General features: G+C 36.7%; 1 protein-coding gene across 1 annotated transcript in view; it reads right to left on the bottom strand.

Moving 5' to 3' along the window:
* The window catches only part of LOC121368065 (GRIP1-associated protein 1-like), a 75,846-nt gene that overhangs the window by 9,693 nt on the left and 42,830 nt on the right, over positions 1-23,323 (bottom strand). The window contains exons 24-27 of the mRNA XM_041492590.1: positions 22,113-22,179; positions 20,651-20,764; positions 19,172-19,265; positions 17,602-17,759 (exon numbers count right to left, since the gene is read on the bottom strand). Coding sequence (XP_041348524.1) covers positions 17,602-17,759; positions 19,172-19,265; positions 20,651-20,764; positions 22,113-22,179 — 433 coding nt within the window. The remainder of the gene's footprint in view (positions 1-17,601; positions 17,760-19,171; positions 19,266-20,650; positions 20,765-22,112; positions 22,180-23,323) is intronic.

The raw sequence follows: 23,323 nt of genomic DNA on the forward strand, positions 1-23,323 counted from the left end.
GACAGGCAGCAAGGGATCTTTTATTTGCGCTTCCCACAGGCAGGATAGCACAAACCATGGCCTTTGTTGAACCAGTTATGGATCACTGGTCGGTGCAAGTGGTTTACACCTACCCATTGAGCCTTGCGGAGCACTCACTCAGGGTTTGGAGTCGGTATCTCGATTAAAAATCCCATGCCTCGACTGGGATCCGAACCCAGTACCTACCAGCCTGTAGACCGATGGCCTGCCACGACGCCACCGAGGCCGGTACAAAAAAGAAGAAGTTTGTTTTGTTTAACAACACCACTAGAGCACATTTATTTATTAATCATAGGCTATTGGATGCCAAACATTTGGTCATTTTGACAAATAATCTTACAGAGGAAAACCGCTACAATTTTTCATTAGTAGCAAGGGATCTTTTATATGCATCATCCCACAGACAGGATAGTGCATACCACGGCCTTTGATATACCAGTTGTGGTACACTGGCTGGAACGAGAAATAGACCCAATGGGCCCACCGATGGAGATTGATCAATCCCAGACCGACCGCGCATCAAGCGAGTGCTTTACCACTGGGCTATGTCCCCCCCCCCCCCCCCCCCCACCTGATTGATACACATTTGGTATAGGATCGATCCCCGTCGGTGGGCCTATTGGGTTATTTCTCGTTCCAGCCAGAGCTCTACAACACAGTGCTCTACAACTGGTGTAACAAAGGCTGTGGTACATGTCCCTTGCTGCTGATCAGAAAGAGCAGCCCATTGTGTGACAGCAGTGGGTTTCCTTTCTCATTAATCTGTGTGATCCTTAAACATATGTCCAACAGTCACATCATATAACCGTAATTAAAATGTGCTGAGTACATCATTAAATAAAATAGTCCTTCCTTGCTCAGCACATTTTATACTATTGCTTTTTGGTGTCTAATATATGATACTTAGTACTTAGAGCTCTGCTATCCTATTGAAAAGCAGCAAGGGATCTTTTATACTAAAAGGCAAAAGTTATTGTGACATGGATTGTTTGGAGTAATAAATTTGTGAATGGATTTATGGATGTAAACCAGAGAAAATGTGCATAAAACAGCTTGAAGAAATGCAACCAAGCAGTTGATTGCATGCTTTGTGCAAGAAACATTGAATATTCGGGAGAAATCCTGTCCAGTGTTCACCATAAAAGGCCGGACATTCAGTCGCAAATCATTGTCACTCTGTGCAGCCTTCAGAAGTCCAGAAGTCAGAAAAACACCATTAGTGAACTGCCTCGGTGAAAATGACAGATGGCGAGTCATAGGGATGCTTGAATCTGAGACCTTACAGCGTGACGTCGCACGTCAATTCAACATCCACAGAAACACCATATGGCACTTATGGCAACGATATCAACAAAACAACCAGGTCAGCCTATAGGGACCGTCCCCGTAGCAGCCGACCACCAGTAACAACCCCTCATCAAGACACATGGATCCTAACCACACATCTGCGAAACAGGCATTCCCAGAAACTTTCTCCAACATTTAGTGGCCTCAATGAGACAATGGTGCCAGGCCTGTATCAATGCTCAAGGTTGACACACTGACTGTGTGAACTTCACTCTGGACCCCCTCTAGTGATGTGGCTCATTTGCATATGGCAGGTGCGCCCTTTTCATTGACTATTGCTTGTTTCCATACCTTTGAATATTTCTCTTTCAATATTATAACGTTTCATACACGGTAGTAAAAACTTATTATGAATTATCTTTGTCTTTTGTGTGTCACAATAACTTTTGCCTTTTAGTATATATGTATTTTCCACAAATACAGGACAACATTTTTTGGCACTGGGTTGGAACGGGGAAAACTTAACAGTGCAATGAGTATTTTTAACTACAAGGTATTAAGTATTTATGACCAATACTGTAAATCAGGAAATGTTAGTGAGCATGAAATGTTAGCGAATTTAGTGAGGTCATACAAGACGCTAATATTTCATGATGCTCTATTTAAAGGAAGGAAATGTTTTATTTAATGACACACTTAACACATTTTATTTACGGTTATATAGTGTCAGACATATGGTTAAGGACCACACAGATATTGAGAGCGGAAACCCACTGTCGTCATTTCATGGGCTACTCTTTTTTCGATTTATCCCACAGAAAGGATAGTACATTTGTTACACCAGTTGTGGAGCACTGGCTGGAATGAGAAATAGCCCAATGGGCCCACAGACGGGAATCAATCCTTGATCGATAGCACATCAGGTGAGTGCTTTACCACTGAGCTACGTCCCACCCCCTAAACTTAAAGAGACATACTACATACTGTTCCAAAAAACTTTTGTTTGTGCAATTGTTTTGTCTGTGATTAACTGAAGGCACAACAATGGTTGCATGCTATTGATTAAACCAAAAGGATATCAAACAATAACAGTTAGTTACCATGCACATTACTGCAATTTCCTACGAAATTCAATATGTCTGTAAGCTGCATAATGTCAAGATTCGTCAAAGACGTTATTTTAGCTGATCCTACAACTAAAGCTTATTCATTATTTTAGTTTCTGACATGCCGACCTTGCTAAAGTTCTATGTCGCTAATATGTCATTTATTTGGATTTCACAAAATTTTATCATCACTAATATTTTATGATTTACAGCATATTAATTTATCATCCAATATCTCCTGCGATAATGTCCTAGGAGATATCGCTTCTTTTTGTATGTTTCAGTGCTAAACCTATCATTAGTGACGTCACACCACTGTCGTTCTGCTAGTTAATGAGTCTAATACTGCCAAATACAGTGACATTCAACCCACATTACTGACATTGTTTAATGCCCGAAACCTTAGTGGTAACTTAGTGTAAAAATACTCTCAGACTGACATTGTTTACAACTGTCGCAAAATGAAAAGAATGATAATGGATGATAAAAAGAATACCCCCCCCCCCCCCCCCCCCCCCCGTGTTGTTTTGTAATATCATACTTTTATCAACTCATGCTGATAAATTATGATATCACAAGACACTCGGGAAGTATTTAATTATTATTCAAACAAAACTGGCCTTTTGTTTGGGAATAAGCCCACCCCATGCTAAGCTCACAATGAGTTGTCTTGGCCCCCTGGACTTATTTCCAGTCAAATATGGTACTTGTCCTAATTTTGAACATATATCAGCCTCAAGTAACCCTACCCCCCCCCCCCCCCCAAAAAAAAAATGCAGTCAAAAACATCAGTATTGTACTGATTAGCAAAAAATGAATAATAAAATAAATAAATAAAAATTATATATTACATGTATATACATTTACAATTTATTTTTATTAATAAAAGCAAGAATAAGAATAAAAAATAAAAATAAAATAATAATAAAATAAAATAAAAACAAATTAAATGAAATAATAATAATAATAATAATAATAATAATAATAATAATAATATAACAACAACATAAAAAATACAAATAAAATAGAAAAAAGAAAAAAGATTAATGGATAGACTACTTGTAGGAAGACAAATTACAAGATTTGAAGCACTTACTACATTGTATTAATAAAAAAAAAAAAAAAAAGAAAAAAAAAAAGAAAAAAAAAGGTGAATTATGTGCTGGCCAAAAATTTCTTCTCTTGGGCTCTGCACAATGTACATATATGACAATCAAATTACAAAGTCTGACACCCAGTAGCCACTAGCTGATTAAACCTGAGTGTTGCTCAACAAACATTCCTTTTCTTTCCCAAACCGACAATTTATTGAGTTGTGTCCTGCCACAGCTCTGGATCAGGGTTTACAGAAACTCGCCTGGTGTGTGGAAACACCCACTTGGGGCCCATGCAGCAGTCACCTTTCATGAGATATAATGAGGTTACACTAGCACTTGGTCAACAAGGTGAGAAGTAAGCCTACATAATTCAAGGAAAAGAAAGGAATATTTGTTTTCCCCACACCTCGGTGCATTTGCCTCTTTTGTGTCAAACAAATGGTAATTTCGATACTTCATTGAAAACAAAATGAGAGAGGAAACCTGCCACCACTATATAGGCTGCTTGTATAAAAAAAACTGCAGCAAGAGATCTATTATTATATGCCCTGTCCATAGACAGAACAGGTTGTACAAGTAATGGGTTGACTGACTGAGACATGGAACAAATCTGAGTCCGTGCATCAAGGCAATAAATGATATGACCCATTGCACCTCAGGTGAGTGCTCTACCACTACGACAGAGCTATGTAAAAACATCTCGCCTCCACAAAGTCTTAAGTAAACAGGTGCTGAAGGACCAAACCTCAAAACTGGTCAACTTGTTTGGGGCAAATCATTCTTTCCTTTGCATTTTTGTTTTATTTGGCTATTATGTTCCTTTTGAATGATAATCACTGGTTGAGTTCAATTTAAGTTGCAGTGGGTCACAGGAGCAACTGCTCTTGGTGGACCTGGAAAGGTTTCTCCCTCCCATCAAAATATTTTTAAAATCTCTTGCTGCTATTCGGTAGTTGCAGCCTTTGTGCCAACAGCAGTTTTCCTCTCATACTCTCTAGATCAAGTGTTGAACTCTTTAGACAAAGTATTGGACTCTTTAGACCATGTGTTTCACTGTCTAGACCAAGTGTTGAACCCTCTAGACTAAGTGTTGAGATTCTCTAGACAACATGGTGCACTGTTTAGACCAAGTGTTGGACTCTAGACCATGGGTTGCATATTCTAGACCAAGTGTTGCACCCTCTAGACCAAGTAATGCACTCTCTAGACCAAGTGTTGGATTCTTTAGACCAAGCGCTGAACCCTCTAGACCAAGTGTTGACCTCTCTAGACCAACTGTTGCACTGTCCAGACCAAGTTTGGACTCTCTAGACAAAGTGTTGCAACCTCTAGACCATGTGTTGCACCCTCTAGACCAAGTGTTTTTCTCATTAAACCAAGTGTTGGATTCTCTAGACCAAGTGTTGCATTGTCTAGACCACATTTTGGACTCTCTAGACCACGTGTTGCACCCTCTAGACCAAGTATTGCACTGTCTAGTCCAAGTGTTGGACTCTTTAGACCAAGTGTTACACCCTCTAGATAAAGTGTTGGACTCTTTAGACCAAGTATTGCACCCTCTAGACCAAGTGTTGAACCCTCTAGACTAAGTGTTGATATTCTCTAGACAACATGGTGCGCTGTCTAGACCAAGTGTTGGACTTTAGACCATGGGTTGCATATTCTAGACCAAGTGTTGCACCCTCTAGACCAAGTGATGCACTCTCTAGACCAAGTGTTGGATTCTTTAGACCAAGCGCTGAACCCTCTAGACCAAGTGTTGCACTGTCCAGACCAAGTTTTGGACTCTCTAGACAAAGTGTTGCAACCTCTAGACCATGTGTTGCACCCTCTAGACCAAGTGTTTACTCATTAGACCAAGTGTTAGACTCTCTAGACCAAGTGTTGCATTGTCTAGTCCAAGTTTTGGACTCTCTAGACCACGTGTTGCACCCTCTAGACCAAGTATTGCACTGTCTAGTCCAAGTGTTGAACTCTTTAGACCAAGTGTTACACCCTCTAGATCAAGTGTTGGACTCTTTAGACCAAGTGTTGCACTCTCCAGACCATGTGTTGCACCCTCTAGACCAAGTGTTGCACACTCCAGATCATGTGTTTTACCCTCCAGACCATGTGTTGCATCCCCTAGACCATGTTTTTCAGCCTCTAGAACAAGTTTTGCTCCCTCTAGACCATGTATTGCACCCTCTAGACCAAGTGTTGCATGGCTAGACCAAATGTTGTACTCTCTAGACCATGTGTTGCACCCTCTAGACCATGTGTTGCACTCTCTAGACCATGTATTGCACCTTCTAGACCAAGTGTTGCACACTCCAGACCACATGTTGCACCCTCTAGACTATGTGTTGCACCCTCTATGCCATGTGTTGCACTGTCTAGACCAATTGTTGCACTGTCTAGACCAAGTGTTTTATACTCTGAACCAAGTGTTGAAATATGGTAACTATATCTTTGACACCAAATAACCATAGTGTAAAACATGCTGAGGTATCATTATACAAACATTTCTTTCCTTTTATTTCAAAGGACTAAAAGGAAAAACCAGCAGATGTTTTTCACACTGACCAATGAAATGTCATTCAACCTTCATATCATTAATATATATAAAAACATTGTCTTTAACTACTACACACCTCCCAATACTCTGACAAAGATGGTACCAATATATGCAAAAATTATATTCCAACCAAAAATTTTAACAACATCTCCCCCCCCCCCCACCCACCAACCCCCGCATTAATTTTAATTGTTATCAAATGATCTAAAGCATAAAAATCTAGAAAGAAATAATATGCAATAATGGTAAAGTGAAAGCTGCATTTTTAAATAATTCAGGATCTAACACTTTGCTTCTCGGCAGCATCAAACTTTTAATGAATTTCACAGCCTTGGACGCTGAAAATTAGATTCACTGCAGTGGGTAATAAAAATATTTTAGTTTTCTTGATCACTGGCTAAGAATAGACGGCAATAAATAAAAACAATGTCAAACTGACACTTAAATATCATGCACAAAAAAATAACATGTCAAACTGACACATAAATATCACACAAATAAATCTTTCCAATACCGAAGAGGACAATTAAAGACTTACATCAAGCATTATCTTGGAAAATTCACAACTAATAACAACTTGATTGTCATTAATCAAATCAATAAAGCTTAACTGTTGACTTTTTTTTTTTTTTTTTTAAATACAGAAAACTACCATTATCAGTGTTTCTGGCAGAAAGAAATTTTTGGGTATAGCGCTATGGAAATGAATAAAACCACAGTCAATAGAGGGTATGGGGGTGGGGTGGGGGGGGGGTGGTGGGGGGCCTCCTCCAGAAAGAAAATGGGTTAAGTTTAGGGTTAGGGTTAAAAAAATCACACAGTAAAGATAATCTATACTAGTGTTGCAAATATCAGAATTCTAGAAATGACTTCATTAAAAAAACCTATGTTAATCATGAAATTTATTCTAAAGTTTGCTAAAGATAATGAATTCCAGATAATCTTGGATTATGTGTTCAACATTAATCACCAAATAACACAGCTGTGAAACAGGTAATGTTTAATGAATGGAAAATTACAGGAACCATCCATTTACAGAGAGGGAAAATTTGCTACAAGCCATAGGATTAGCATCCCCTGAAAACTGTTATTTTTGGTGATCACATATGAAGACCAATAACAGTTTGTTTTGTTTAACGACACCACTAAAGCACATTGATTTATTAATCATCGGCTATTGTAAGGAAGGAAATGGTTTATTTAACGATGCACTCAACACATTTTATTTATGGTTATATGGTGTTGGACATTTGGTTAAGGACCACACAGATACTGAGGGAAGAAACCCGCTGTCGCCACTTCATGAGCTATTCTTTTCGATTAGCAGCAAGGAAACCCACTACATTTTTCCATTAGTAGCAAGAGATCTTTTATATGCACCATCCCACAGACAGGAGAGCATATACCACGGCCTTTGATATACGAGTCATGGTGCACTGGCCAGAACAAGAAATAGCCCAATGGACCTACTGATGGGGATCGATCCTAAATCGACTGCGCATCAAGCAAGCACTTTACCACTGGACTACATCTCGCCCCTATGAAGACCAATAAAAACAAGCATTCTGAGAGTACTTCTATCCTGGACCAAACCACTGGCTATCCAGAGACTTGTCCCACGACAGACATGCCTGAAACCTTAGTGGTATATGGGCATGTTAAAAATACTCACTCGCTCTGAGAGTACCGAATGCTAAAGCAATACTGGGCCCAACACATTTTCATATCTCCTAACTTCAAGGGCCATTATTAACTGTTTGAAAATGGGTATATTGCCATGAAAGCGAAACTTGATCTGTAACAGTACACGATAAAGCAATTCACATTGTGAAAAAGAAAAGGTTTTTGTATTGCCAAAGTTCAAGAAACATAAGTGTAAAAAATGGGTCAATCACCATGAAAGTCAAACTTGATTTGTAACAGCACATGATAAAACTACAAGATGTGAAACCTGCAGATAACAAGTGAGCAATCACAAGTCATATATATATATATAATAAAAAAACAAATAAAAAAAAATAATAATAATTCTAACAAATCATCTATAATTATACTGCTGGTAAAATATCTGTATTATGCAACCAATAGTATTTAGAGGATATTTTTACATTCCCTTAATATAGTATTGCAAAATAAATAAATATATATATATATATATACATACATGTGTATATTATATATATAATAAAAAATAAAAAATAAAAATTCGAGCAGATCATGTGTAATTATAGTACTGTACAATATATCTGTATTATGCAACCAACTGTATTTAGAGGCTATTTTTATATTCCCTTAACAATGTACTTGTACTGCAAAATAATAATAAAAAAATAAAAATAATAATAAATAAATAAATTATGTTATCATGGTTTCTGAACTTGGAATTACATGTATTATTATTATTATTTTTGCTTGTTCTGAACTGTTTCTCAGTAAGGGATGCTAAACAAAAAACCCAAGAACCCCAAAACAAAACAAAACAAAACAAAACAAAAAGGAAATGGTGACAGACATTTATCAGATGCTTTACATTCTTCAAGATGGGGACAACCTGACCTATGAGAGAGAATTTCTTTGCTCTATAAACCTCTATTCGCAACAATGTAATCTCATTTTGCATGTTGCCATATCAATGCATTATATCTTCACCTGTCACTGGTGCTAGATTTTAATTCAGCAGCAAACACATTTAACAAAACTCATCAAATCAGTTGGCAACTTCTTCTCTGTTTTTTTCTTTCTGACAATGTGAAATTTAAAAGCTAAAGTACAAAAAAGCTGTCATGTAACTAATTGAGGTCTTCCTTATCTTCACTCGCATGTTTTTTTGATGAAAAAATTTTAACTATTTCTGGACTTTGAGAAGCTATAAAAAACAAGAGTTAATATTAAAAGATGGATGGCAATAATGACATTAGGTTGCAGAGACCGGATTTTCAAAGAATGACAAAGAAAATAAAACATCTTTCGCCATTAGTTGTGTAATTGACGAATCATTGAGCCCAGTCGAGCGATAACAAGCTAGAGGCATCTGACACTTTCTCAAAAGACCCAAGAAAATTTTTCATTTGCCGCAAATTGATTTTTCTACTTGGGCCGAGGTTTGCCGAGGAATCACCAAAAACTGCATGAATTGGATAAATGGTTTCCCGAGATGACAAACATCATCAATAATGCCCTTACACAGGCATGCCATTATGCCGTCCGAATTTTATGTTTCCATGGCAACATTTTTGCAAGTTTAGCCAACTCCTTTTCCCTCAGATCCAAGAGTCCACATTAACAGCAGGGTTTAACTGCTCTTTTTATCTATTCACTTTCAATTTTCACTTCCAATAAACTGTTATTGATTCACTTCCAACCAAAATGTTCCAACCCCTTTCTTTCAGTGTACAAGCAGGCAGCAAATTAAGCCAGAAAATTGACCAGGGAACGAGAGAAGTGGCTGCAGTTCTCAATGAGGAACAAGGATACAACCAACACTGGAGTCTTGTTAAGTCTCAGATACATTGTGTGAATGTATTTCACAAGCAAAGCAATTAAGCCATTATATATGTAGCTACAGTTTAAAAAAAAGCAACAAAAAAAGCTGTGGTTTAAAATGTGCAGAGGTGTTGTTAAACAAATATTCCTAATCTTTGCATACATGTACAAAATGTATGCATAACACTTCATAGAACAGCAAAATTACGACAGGTACATGTATATTTACAGTTACTGTAATAACTTTATTTGTTAAAGGGACATTCCTGAGTTTGCTGCATTGTAAGATGTTTCCAACTAATAAAATATTTCTACGATTAAACTTACATATTGAATATATTTTCTTGTTTAGAATATTAGTGTCTGTATATTCAATATGTTTCTGGTCGTCTTAATATTTGTAAGAAGCCCAAACTGGATTTTGTCTTCAAATAATTTTGTACGTACGAAAAAAACATTTTTAGGAAACAAAATCAAGTTTAACCTAGTACAAATATTAGAATGATCAGAAACACATTTAATATACAGCCACTAATATTTTATTCAGAAAAATGTATTTGATATGTAATTACAGTCGTCACAAAGTCTCTGTTAGTCGATAACATCTTAAAAAGTGCAGCAAACTCAGGAATGTCCCTTTAATATAGTAAGAAAAAAAAGGTACTTGATTATAGTCAGTCCCACAGGGATCACATTTTTTCATACTATGGAATTAAGTTATTTATTTCTGAGCAGATTGTTTTCTAAATTGCACACAAAAATAGGTTTAAAAACAAAACAAAAAAACCACTTTAACTTTTCTTCTTACATCAAACCAAACTGAAAATATTTGCAAAAAACATTTTTGTAGGAGAATGAGATGGATTATAAGTATGGTAATACTGAATTTTCAAACTGTAACAAAGGTACATGTATCAAGGACAAGATGTTTTAAAAGGCTATTTGTGTTTTTCACACATTATTATTAAAATCAAAACCATAATATTTTGCTATGCTGATTGTGACATTGTACATTATATGACTTAGCTTAACTGTAAATAAGTTTATGTAACAGCAAGGCAAGCTTTTAATTATTAGCAAGAAGTAATAATGGCCTATTGATTCTCACTGTGCACAGCAGGATCAACTACGCACATTAATTAGAATGACCAGAACCATACTGGATTCACCGATATTGATATTTTAAGCAAGAAAATTGGATACCCCAACACTGAAATTCTACGAAAGAAAATTTTATTAATGCTTAATTTTAATCAATGAAGAGACAGTCCTGTGTTTTCTGTAATTGTTACGATGTTTTTGACAAACAGAACCTTTTTAATTAAGTAACTTTTACATTAATTGATTAAGTACATTTTGATATGGAGAATGTTGGTGTCTGCATATTCAATGTGTTGCCTACCATTCTAATGTTGTAGTAGCTAAGTTATTTTCTAATATAAATATTTTTTATGTACAGAGTAGAGTAACTCTGTTAATTGATAAATTTCTGTAGTACTGAATCATACCTGTAGCCTTATTTCCATTGATTGGCAAATCAATAAAACATAATTACAATGTAAGCAACAAATAAACATTTATATAAAACATAGTAATTTATTTTTATTACCAAAATATTGATCAGATCTGTTGATGAAAAATTATTCTATCCATCTATCCGTATATTTGAAGAAAACAATTAAATTTTCCTGGTAATTTTTACCTGTATTTTGAATTTTCTTTCAATCAAAATGTGGGTTTTTTAGACTCCTTGAGTCCAGATTAATGGGGTTCCACTGTATATTTATTAGCAAGGAAATTAAAAATTTAGGCTATCAAAAACACTAAGAAGATGAAAAATGCAAAATTTAATTAACAGATACTGATATTCCAAAAACAAAACCACAATTTTTTTTAAAAATATAAAATGTAATTTTAATAATTAAAAAAGGCTCTTTTAGCCAGGAACATCTTCTAATGATTACAAAGCCAGTAATGTCCGTTTGAATTAATCATCGTGTTTACTGTAAATAACTTTCTCAAACAAACAGACCACACAATGTCCGATACCCGAGTTCATCACAGAATGCCGACACCGAACCAATGGAGAACTTCGCAGCGTCAAAACCTCCACTCCATCTGACTTGAATAACTCCAACAAACGAGCCAACATGTTCATTAATGCAGTGTCAAAGCCGTTTTTATTATGGCGCTCAAATTAACAATGGCCTATGCAGCATCTTGTTTGGTCTTCAGAAAAAGCCTCATTCACAGGAACATGCCTGTGAATTACAGACAACTCATACGCCACACAGAATCATCACGTTCTTTGTGTTGATCTAGTTCTTGATTCAGTTTGCAATTATGGGAGAAAACATTGCTTTAGCTAGGAGAACGGGAAGTGTCTCCTCGTTATTGGCTATTTCAGTCGGCCTACATCAAACAGGAACACACACACGCACATGCACATACACACACACACACACACAAACAAGATACTGACCAATTTTTTGACATTCCAAATCATTTTAATTTAAGATACCATTAATAAGAGTCAATTGTTAGTAGCAAGGCTGTTTTAAGTGACAAAGATGAAAGAATTAAATAAAAAGAAGAAAAAAATGTTTGTTTAATGACACTTTAAATTAAGAGAGGTTTTTTTGGGGGGTGGGGGGGGGGGGGAGTAGGGGTTTGGTGTCTAACATATTCAGATTTTTTATGACACTTGGTCTAGAGTGAGAGGAAATCTTCTGCTGCCATTTGGAAGTTAAAGTATGTTTGTTTAATGACACCACAAGAGCACATTGATTGTATTAATCATAGGCTATTAGATGTCAAACATTTGGTAATTTTGATATCTACATCTATTTGTACTATAACAATGTACCATCCAACAGACAGGATAGTACATACCACAACCTTTGATATACAAGTGATGGCGCTCTAGAAGATGCTACTCCTTTCAAAACACACTAAGAAATCTTTTATATATAGAACAGCAGGGCTTGAACTTACACATTTATTACATATGCCTATTTGAAATATTTTTGCTGTAGGCAAAATGCTTACCGTCAGCAATTTTGATCCTGCCTTCGGCAACAAATACAAAAATCAAGAAACAGTCCTTTCAACCAAAAGCAATAATTTTTATGCATTAGCAAAAAACTGCTATCGGTCAATTCATACTGCAACTACGGCAATTGCCGCCAGTGCTGTCGTTAAGTTTGAGTGCTGGAACAGTACAGACTTTACAGTACTAGACATCAGGAACTGGCTGGGACAGGCATATAACGAAGTCCACTGAGGTAGACTTATCCTGCAGTGCATCTCACCTTTAGGTGGGTTTCTTTCCAGCTAGTGCACCACGACTGGTATAGCAAAGGCCATGGTATGTGCTATCCTGTCTGTGGGATGGTGTATATATAAAAGATCCCTTGCTAATAAAAAAAAATGTAGCAGGTTTTCTTTCTAAGACTATATGACAGAATAACCAAATGTTTGATATCCAATAGCTGATGATGAATAAATCAATGTGCTCTTAGTGGTGTCGTTAAAGAAAACAAACTTTAATGTTAGGTGTGCACTCTACCACTGAGCCACATCCTGCCGTGAGATTATTTTCACATTCAAGGTCCGTTAGTAATTAATAATGTGTAGAGCACTGATCAGTACATTATATATAGCTGAACTATAATTAGAGAATATGAAGGAATATACACTACGGTGGCCTGTGTCAACTAGCCATGCCAGCGTAATGAGAAAAATCTGTGTAAAGCATATTGATTTACGGCTGATAGTGCAGTGAGGGTCTGTCCATCTCTCTACCCAGGCACTCTTGTTTAAACCAGTAATATACCATGTACATGAACAAATCACAGATCCTCATTATACCAAAGTTAATCAACTGCTGCAAATTAGGGTTTGCTGTCTGTCTACCCAGGCACTCTTGTTTAAACCAGTAATATACCATGTACATGAACAAATCACAGATCCTCATTATACCAAAGTTAATCAACTGCTGCAAATTAGGGTTTGCTGTCTGTCTACCCAGGCACTCTTGTTTAAACCAGTAATATACCATGTACATGAACAAATCACAGATCCTCATTATACCAAAGTTAATCAACTGCTGCAAATTAGGGTTTGCTGTCTGTCTCTCTAACCAGACACCGAATTAAAACCAATAAATAAATATACCATGTGCAAGCAGAATCACTGGTCCTCCTTGCACCAATGTTAAACAACTGTTGATAATGCAGTGATAGGTTGTTGTGTTTAAAATTAGGTACTCTGTTAAAAACCAGATTCACAAGACGCTCCTTGTCCCAAAGCTAAGCATTAAACTGCTGTCTTTCAAACCAGACACTGCTTAAACCAGTAATATACCAAGTAGAATCACTGGTCATCTTTGTACCAAAGTCAAGTAACCACAGATAGTGAGACCTGTGAGGATTTGTCATCTCTTAAATCCTCTTTGTAGTGGTGCAAGAGGGATAAAATCTCCAGTAAAGGATCTTCTCTGGAGTGACTGTCCTCTTATAGACAAGGCACTATATAGAGATTCATAGAATAAACCACTATTTTGCCAAATGCCCATTTGACTCTACATTGTGCACAGATATGGCCCTGACTATGTATTACAGTTTCGTCCTTCGGATTAAATCAGGAACTCTGTTTACACCAGTAATGTAGTACATAGAATCATCAGTTCTCTTTGTCCCAAATCTACCCAACACTGAGCTTGGTCAGTACTAAGTTGGCTGGGTGATGACAATACCAAACTGAAGCTAAGGTATGTTGGATTCAGCCTGGTTAAGCAATCAGACTTACGGCTGGTATAAGTACTGAGTTCACACCCCATTATCAACTTCCACACAGAGTAAGTTTTAATGGTTCAATGATAAGACCACTACACCAACCCCTGCAATTAAGAAAATGTCCATGGCAAAAAACAAACACCCCCAAAAACATGCAGAGGAAAACACAAAAAATCAAATATAGTCTACAGCAAAAAAAAAGTGACATGGAGAATTAAAAACTCCATGGCAATCTCCATGGCACTGCTGACTGACGTGGGCAATTGCATTGGCTGATCATTAACCCAGTGACCTAGACAGACATGTACATGTTCAATATTTTGGTCCGTGGACGGGGATGTGAGCATAGCATCTCTCACACCATCTTTCAGTATTGGCTATTAACCTATAAGTTTGTGCCATGGGCAGGAACAGATCAAAACCAGACAAGCTGAAGAAAGTGTGCCAATAACAGTTACTTTGTCTTATAGTACCAGCAAACAAACCCTCAAAGAACTCTGTGTAGATATACTTTCAAATTGCTTCTTCTAGTTAAATGATTTACTTTCGTCACTGATAACATTTTCACCACTATTACCAGCTTAAATTTGGTGTGAATCAACCATATCAACTGATGGGGATTCTCTATTCCAATTATGGATGTGATATCACTCTTCTGAGCGACTTGATTGTTCTTTTATATCTTGGTCAAAATATGCCTTGTAGTCTGACAAGGCAAGACAAGGCTTGATCCTTAATTGGATATAAGCACAACAATCAAGAGAACAGAAAAGAGAGAAAAAGATTCTAAACTATTGCTCTAATACATTTAACACCAAGGACTATGAGATTGTATTCGTCTTCAATGTAACAGTTATAACAATTTGGGAATATATATATCCATTATCTAGTTTTGGAAACATTGAAACAAAGCCATTGCCACTGGCACAAGATGACTCCATTCATTCAAACTTATTGTTATATGTGTACCTCAAATCTTTTGTTTTTGTTATGATATTGTGACCTTACCCTTGCAAATTTCATGGATTTCAAAGTTACTGTGGGGTTTTTTGTAATATATTTACATGGTGACCAGCTACAAATGTCTTGTTTGTTTATAGTTTTAAACATCATTGAGTCAATGATCATAAAGCACTTACAATCTAAAAAAAAACCCCAACCCCACCAAAAAAACCCTACCCAACTAAACACATGCATTCAGTCCATATGATACCAGAATGTCAGTGATACAGTATACACTTTTCAAGTGATTGCAGCTTGTTAGACTACTTTTTATGAAATTAGTGGTCACCCATAGCCAATAAAGGTTACTTCATGTGATTGGGTTGATTGCTACATGTAATTTCATGTCTGTCTTTTTACACAAACCTGCTGTAAATGCATGTTCTTTGTGAGTGTCTCTTCTAACATTCTCTGTAACTAATATGCTGAAAATGCATGTTCTTTGTGAGGGTCTCTTCTAACATTCTCTGTAACTAATATGCTGAAAATGCATGTTCTTTGTGAGGGTCTCTTCTAACATTCTCTGTAACTAATATGCTGAAAATGCATGTTCTTTGTGAGTGTCTCTTCTAACATTCTCTGTAACTAATATGCTGAAAATGCATGTTCTTCGTGAGGGTCTCTTCTAACATTCTCTGTAACTAACCTGCTGTAAATGCATGTTCTTTGTGAGTGTCTCTTCTAACATTCTCTGTAACTAATATGCTGAAAATGCATGTTCTTCGTGAGGGTCTCTTCTAACATTCTCTGTAACTAACCTGCTGTAAATGCATGTTCTTTGTGAGGGTCTCTTCTAACATTCTCTGTAACTAACCTGCTGTAAATGCATGTTCTTTGTGAGGGTCTCTTCTAACATTCTCTGTAACTAACCTGCTGAAAATGCATGTTCTTTGTGAGGGTCTCTTCTAACATCCTCTGTAACCAACCTGTAAATGCATGTTCTTTGTGAGGGTCTCTTCTAACATTCTCTGTAACTAACCTGCTGAAAATGCATGTTCTTTGTGAGGGTCTCTTCTAACATTCTTTGTAACTAACCAGCTGTAAATGCATGTTCTTTGTGAGGGTCTCTTCTAACATCCTCTGTAACCAACCTGTAAATGCATGTTCTTTGTGAGGGTCTCTTCTAACATTCTCTGTAACTAACCTGCTGTAAATGCATGTTCTTTGTGAGGGTCTCTTCTAACATTCTCTGTAACTAACCTGCTGTAAATGCATGTTCTTCGTGAGGGTCTCTTCTAACATTCTCTGTAACTAACCTGCTGTAAATGCATGTTCTTTGTGAGGGTCTCTTCTAACATCCTCTGTAACCAACCTGTAAATGCATGTTCTTTGTGAGTGTCTCTTCTAACATTCTCTGTAACTAATATGCTGAAAATGCATGTTCTTTGTGAGGGTCTCTTCTAACATTCTTTGTAACTAACCTGCTGTAAATGCATGTTCTTTGTGAGGGTCTCTTCTAACATCCTCTGTAACCAACCTGTAAATGCATGTTCTTTGTGAGGGTCTCTTCTAACATTCTCTGTAACTAACCTGCTGTAAATGCATGTTCTTCGTGAGGGTCTCTTCTAACATTCTCTGTAACTAACCTGCTGTAAATGTATGTTCTTCGTGAGGGTCTCTTCTAACATTCTCTGTAACTAACCTGCTGTAAATGCATGTTCTTCGTGAGGGTCTCTTCTAACATTCTCTGTAACTAACCTGCTGTAAACACATGTTCTTCGTGAGGGTCTCTTCTAACATTCTCTGTAACTAACCTGCTGTAAATGCATGTTCTTCGTGAGGGTCTCTTCTAACATTCTCTGTAACTAACCTGCTGTAAATGCATGTTCTTCGTGAGGGTCTCTTCTAACATTCTCTGTAACTAACCTGCTGTAAACACATGTTCTTCGTGAGGGTCTCTTCTAACATTCTCTGTAACTAACCTGCTGTAAATGCATGTTCTTTGTGAGGGTCTCTTCTAACATCCTCTGTAACCAACCTGTAAATGCATGTTCTTTGTGAGGGTCTCTTCTAACATCCTCTGTAACCAACCTGTAAATGCATGTTCTTTGTGAGGGTCTCTTCTAACATTCTCTGTAACTAACCTGCTGTAAATGCATGTTCTTTGTGAGGGTCTCTTCCAACATTCTCTGTAACTAACCTGCTGTAAATGCATGTTCTTCGTGAGGGTCTCTTCCAACATTCTCTGTAACTAACCTGCTGTACATACATGTTCTTTGTGAAGGTCTCTTCCAACATTCTCTGTAACTAACCTGCTGTAAATGCATGTTCTTCGTGAGTGTCTCTTCCAACATTCTCTGTAACTTTTTGTTCATTTCCTTCAGTTCCTGATCGTCTCCTTTCTTGATGATGTCAAGAATCTTGTTCAGAGAATTCTTGTCTTCATGAATTGGAGTGGAAGGTCCACATTCTGCAGTGCAAATCAACAAATATAATGAACAGATATATGAATAAATGAATATGTGAATGGATGAAAGGATGAATGAATGAATGAATGAATGAATGAATGAATGAATGAATGAATGAATGAATGAATGAATGAATGAATGGGGGAACAATATTCCAAAATCTTACATAACCAAAAATTGGTTTGCATGATTTTATCGTATAGTCCGTCACACAGAGAATGCCTTTTTTCATGCTATGGGGTTTACTACAAGTTATTTATTTCTGAGCGGATTTTTTTTTTTAAATTGGATACAAAAATAGTATTGTTTTGTTATTTTCAAAACACTTTTACTTTTCTTTTTATGTTAAACAAAACTGAAATTATTTACAAAAAACATTTTTGTAGGAGAAATGGACGGACTATACATGTAGGTAACCCATTTTTCAGTTACTTGTCGATTAATTATACTTGCATAACCAGTGTGTAACCTGCTTGTAACACATGTATTGCTGGTCTGTACTACATCGAGATTCCAAATGTATTTTAAACAAAGTGATCTTTCAAATGATATTATAGTATTTTTGAAATTTTCAAAATCAGTCTAGAAAAGGTTTTGAAATGGTTTGAACTGTTAATTTTAACATTTAGTTGTTTACAACATAAACAAATGGCAGTTCATGTCACTTTAAATTTATGTATCCAACATGCGAACAGAATGGTTCACATGAAATATTCTTCCCTGATGAATAAATGAATGATGTATGATTGAATGAAATAACCTATTTTTTTAAAAACTGAAAAGAAAATAAGACTACCGGTGAGGTACATGATATGCCCGTCAGGAGTTTGATGGTAAACCATAGATATTATTGAATATGTTACAGGCATGATTCAATTCAAGGATTTACTATTATGTGCAGTAGACATTGAAAAGTAGGTCACAGTGACCTAGTAATAGTATGCAACACACTGCCATCACAAGTTGTTCATACACGTGAGATTTGATGGTCCTCTATGCATCTGTATGCATGATATGGTCCGGACAAGAAAAAGCTAACAGACATACATGTGTATGTACTAACGGACAGACAAACAATGCCATACCATAATATGACCCATCATAGATGGGCGTACAAAAAACCCAACTTAATACATGTATATTCTAAAAGTTTGCCATTTTTCAAAAGATGACGATGAGAACTCTTAATAACAAAAATATAATTCTGGTCTTTATAAAACATGAGATGTAACATTACTAAGAATAGCTAATATGAAGGGTAAACAAATGTGGGTTATTACAATAGCTATAATAAGCTTATTACGTCTAGACACTTACGTCTAGACGGTGTAGAGATATCTGTATTTAATAAAGTACCTGATGGATACAAGAAATGCACATGTGCATCTCAGATTAATTCCCTATCTACACTGACCTGTCTTGCTCCCCATCACATAATGCCTGATAATGGCCGTCTTGCTGAGCAGATCGTTGGCCATACACCCGTTGCTCGTCTCCAAGTGATTCACCTATAAACAATAGTTAAATATTAGGTGGATAAATCCCAATTTGGGCTACTATAAACCCTAGGAATGAATGAAATGAATGAATGAATGAATGAAATGAATGAATGAATGAATGAATGAATGAATGAATGAATGAATGAATGAGGGAGGGAGGGAGGGAGGGAGGGAGGGAGGGAGGGAGGGAGGGAGGGAGGGAGGGAGGGAGGGAGGAACGAAGGAATGAATGAATGAATGAAGGAGGGAGGGAGGGAGGGAGGGAGGGAGGGAGGGAGGGAGGAATGAATGAATGAAGGTTTTATTTAACAACACAATCAATATTTTGTTTTCTTAATGTACATGTATATGGCACAGGTCACACAGGTAATGACAGAAACCTGCTGCCACCACTCAGTGGTCTACTCGTTTTGATTAGCTGCAGACAGGATAGTATATACATGTACCACAGCCTTTGTTACGCCAGTTGTAAAACACTGGTTGAACGACAAATAAACTAATGGGCCCACCGATGAGGATCGATCCTAGATTGATCATGCATCAGGCGAGTGCTCTACCATATGCTATGTCCCACCCTAATAAACATTAGGATGACCAGGCACACAATGGATATACATAATATATCTGATACGTGATATACACTGATATTCAAAAAAAAACAACCCCAAAAGGCATATAATTTTAGCTGCTGAAAACGTTTGAATGCAACTGAAAACATCTTACAGGGTTGTCTCTTTAACATTAAACAGAAAGTAATCCGTAACTAGTTTTATGTGTACTCTTGCTTTAATAAAGAAAATCAATGTAATAACTCCTTTAATTTCTCTGTAAACCATTATTTAGAAATAACTGAGTAATTTGTTTTGGGCCATCTTTAAAACAAATCAACTGCTTATTCCATAACCTGGTAGATACAATGTACATGCATTAGCCAAATTTACAACTGACTGTCAAAATACCATTGTTTTTCTTTATGATTTAAAAAACCCCAACATTCTAATAGAGAAGAATGATGAAGAAAGAAACTGCTTTTGTTATGTTTAATTTACAATGAAAAAAAACCCAAATGAACAAAAAATAAACAAAGAAAAAATTAAACAATTAAAAACAAAAACTAAGAAAAACACAAGGCAAATTAAAAATTGATATTCTATATCTAGACAAAAACCAAAATGATACCAAAAAAAAAACAAAAAAAAATTAAAACAAAAGACAAAAACATTTAAAAAAAAAGAGCAAATAACAGCCTAGATTCTTTTCCTAAAAAAACAAACAAAAAAATATCAAATAAATCATTGCTTTGTTTCCATCATTTTGTTGAACAGTGAAAAGAGCCCGCTCTTTCAAAATATTTGATCAATCAAGAACAATGAAGGGGAAATAACTCCAAATACCTGTTCTTCAAGCTTCCACTTCTGTTGCTGCAATTCAGTGATTCTTGATAACAACTCGTTATTTTCGTGTTCCACATCACTAGAGAAGCTGTAGTTGAGCGTGTGGTTTGGGGACTGTTGTTGAAGAGACAATCAAAAGAATAGCAAATCAATTCTGTAATCTTCAAGTTATGGCAAACCAGACTGAGTTCGGTTTGTTAAAAAGAATCATTTCACATTATGTTCCGAAACAATCATCATCTCACAAATCCAGGAGTCTTAAAATGTGCAAATAATGTCAAGAAGTATTTGCACATCAAGTTTTATTAAACGATAACATGTAATATTAGTGTAATAAAAGTAAGCAAACTAAAATATTAATTCCATCATGTAATATATATGCAAATTACGTCCGAGTCAACTGTATTAATTTCAAAACATTCTCTTTGATCATTAAGCCGACCTTGAACTCAATTACCTTACAAGTTCATCTTTTTATTTCCGTTCTGGTGACAAAACACTAAGCCATAGATTTTTCTGGCCCGACTTCTTGTTAACAGTTCAAGGTTTAAATTTGGCTTAACGACGCACTCAAACACGTTTTATTTACGGTTATATGGCGTCAGACATATGGTTACGGCCAACACAGATACAGAGAGAGGAAAGCCGCTGTCGCCACTTCATGGGCTACTCTTTTCGATTAGCAGCAGGGGATCTTTTATATGCACCATCCCACAGACAGGATAGCACATACCACGACCTTTGTTATACCAGTCGTGGTGCACTGGCTGGAATGAGAAATAGCCCAATGGGCCCACCGACGGGGATCGATCCCACACCGACCGCACATCAAGCGAGCACTGTACCACTGAGCTACATCCCGTCCCATCCTTAAAAACATACCACGACCTTTGTTATACCAGCTGTGGTGCACTGGATGGAATGAGAAATAGCCCAATGGGCCCACCGACGGGGATCGATCCCACACTGACCGCACATCAAGCGAGCACTGTACCACTGAGCTACATCCCGTCCCCTCCTTAAAAACATACCACGACCTTTGTTATACCAGCCGTGGTGCACTGGCTGGAATGAGAAATAGCCCAATGGGCCCACCGACGGGGATCGATCCCACACCGACCGCACATCAAGCGAGCACTGTACCACTGAGCTACATCCCGTCCCCTCCTTAAAAACATACCACGACCTTTGTTATACCAGCCGTGGTGCACTGGCTGGAATGAGAAATAGCCCAATGGGCCCACCGACGGGGATCGATCCCACACTGACCGCACATCAAGCGAGCACTGTACCACTGAGCTACATCCCGTCCCCTCCTTAAAAACATAGCACGACCTTTGTTACCACTGAGAAATACCCAATCCCGTCCCCACACCGACCGCACATCAAGCGAGCACTGTACCACTGAGCTACATCCCGTCCCCTCCTTAAAAACAAATAATAATTAAATTAAAGCTCTTACTTGAGGACCACTGGCTACAGAGTCTTTACTTAGCCCACTGGCTCCTGCTCCCCAGGATGAAACGGAGCTGAAAACACAAACAAGGATTCCATCATCATGAGTTAAAAAAACATGTCAGCTCACTCTTTAAAGGGACATTCCTGAGTTTGCTGCACTTTTTAAGATGTTATCGACTAACAAAGACTTTTTAACGATTGTAATTACATATCAAATATATTTTTCTGCATACAATATTAGTGGCTATATATTAAATGTGTTTCTGATCATTCTAATATTTGTACTAGGTTAAATTTCATTTTATTTCCAGAAATATAATTTTTTCGTACATATGAAATTATTTGAATGAATGAATGAATGAATGTTTAACAACACCCCAGCACAAAAATGCACATCGGCTTAAAGACAAAATCCAGTTTGGGCTTCTTACAAATATTAAAATGACCAGAAACACATTTAATATACAGACACTGATATTCTAAACCAGAAAATATATTTAATATGTAAGTTTAATTGTAGAAATATTTTATTAGATGGAAACATCTTACAATGCAGCAAACTCGGGAATGTCCCTTTAATCAGTGGTTATATCAGCTTTCAAATATATTCATTTGATAATCTTCATTATGCCAAGCAATCTTAACATTAAAATCACCATACGTTACCAAGTTCGATAGTAGAACAAGTGACTTAAGGTGATTTTAGTGATAAAATTGCATCATGAAACGGGGCCCTGTGATATAAGAGAAGAAACTTGCTACCTGCTACCATTTTGTTTAGAGTTAAATGATTGTTTTGTTTAACGACACCACTATAGCAGATTGAATAATTTATCAACAGCTACTGGATATCTGTTAATTGTGACACAGGATCTTTTATATACACTTTTTCAGACACTAACGTACCACATCCCTTTGATATACCAGTCATGGGGCAGAGAAAGAATTTTTTTGGATATGACGCTATGGAATTGAAGGCAACCACAGACAACAGGGGCTATGGCGGGCCTCCCCCAGAAAGAAAATGTGTTACATGTAGGTTTAGTGTTACAGTTAAGAAAGTAATTAATTTTGTCAAAAGGTTAACTTAAAAAATAAAATCTGCAAAACCATTTGGGTATGGCACCACACAGGGCATCTGCCAGAGATATTTTTTTAAAGTTAATGAACTTAATCTTTTGTCAAAATTTATTACTCTTATCATTACTGTATGAA

This window comes from Gigantopelta aegis, chromosome 3 (genome assembly GCF_016097555.1).
Source record: "Gigantopelta aegis isolate Gae_Host chromosome 3, Gae_host_genome, whole genome shotgun sequence".
Lineage (NCBI taxonomy): Eukaryota > Metazoa > Mollusca > Gastropoda > Neomphalida > Peltospiridae > Gigantopelta > Gigantopelta aegis.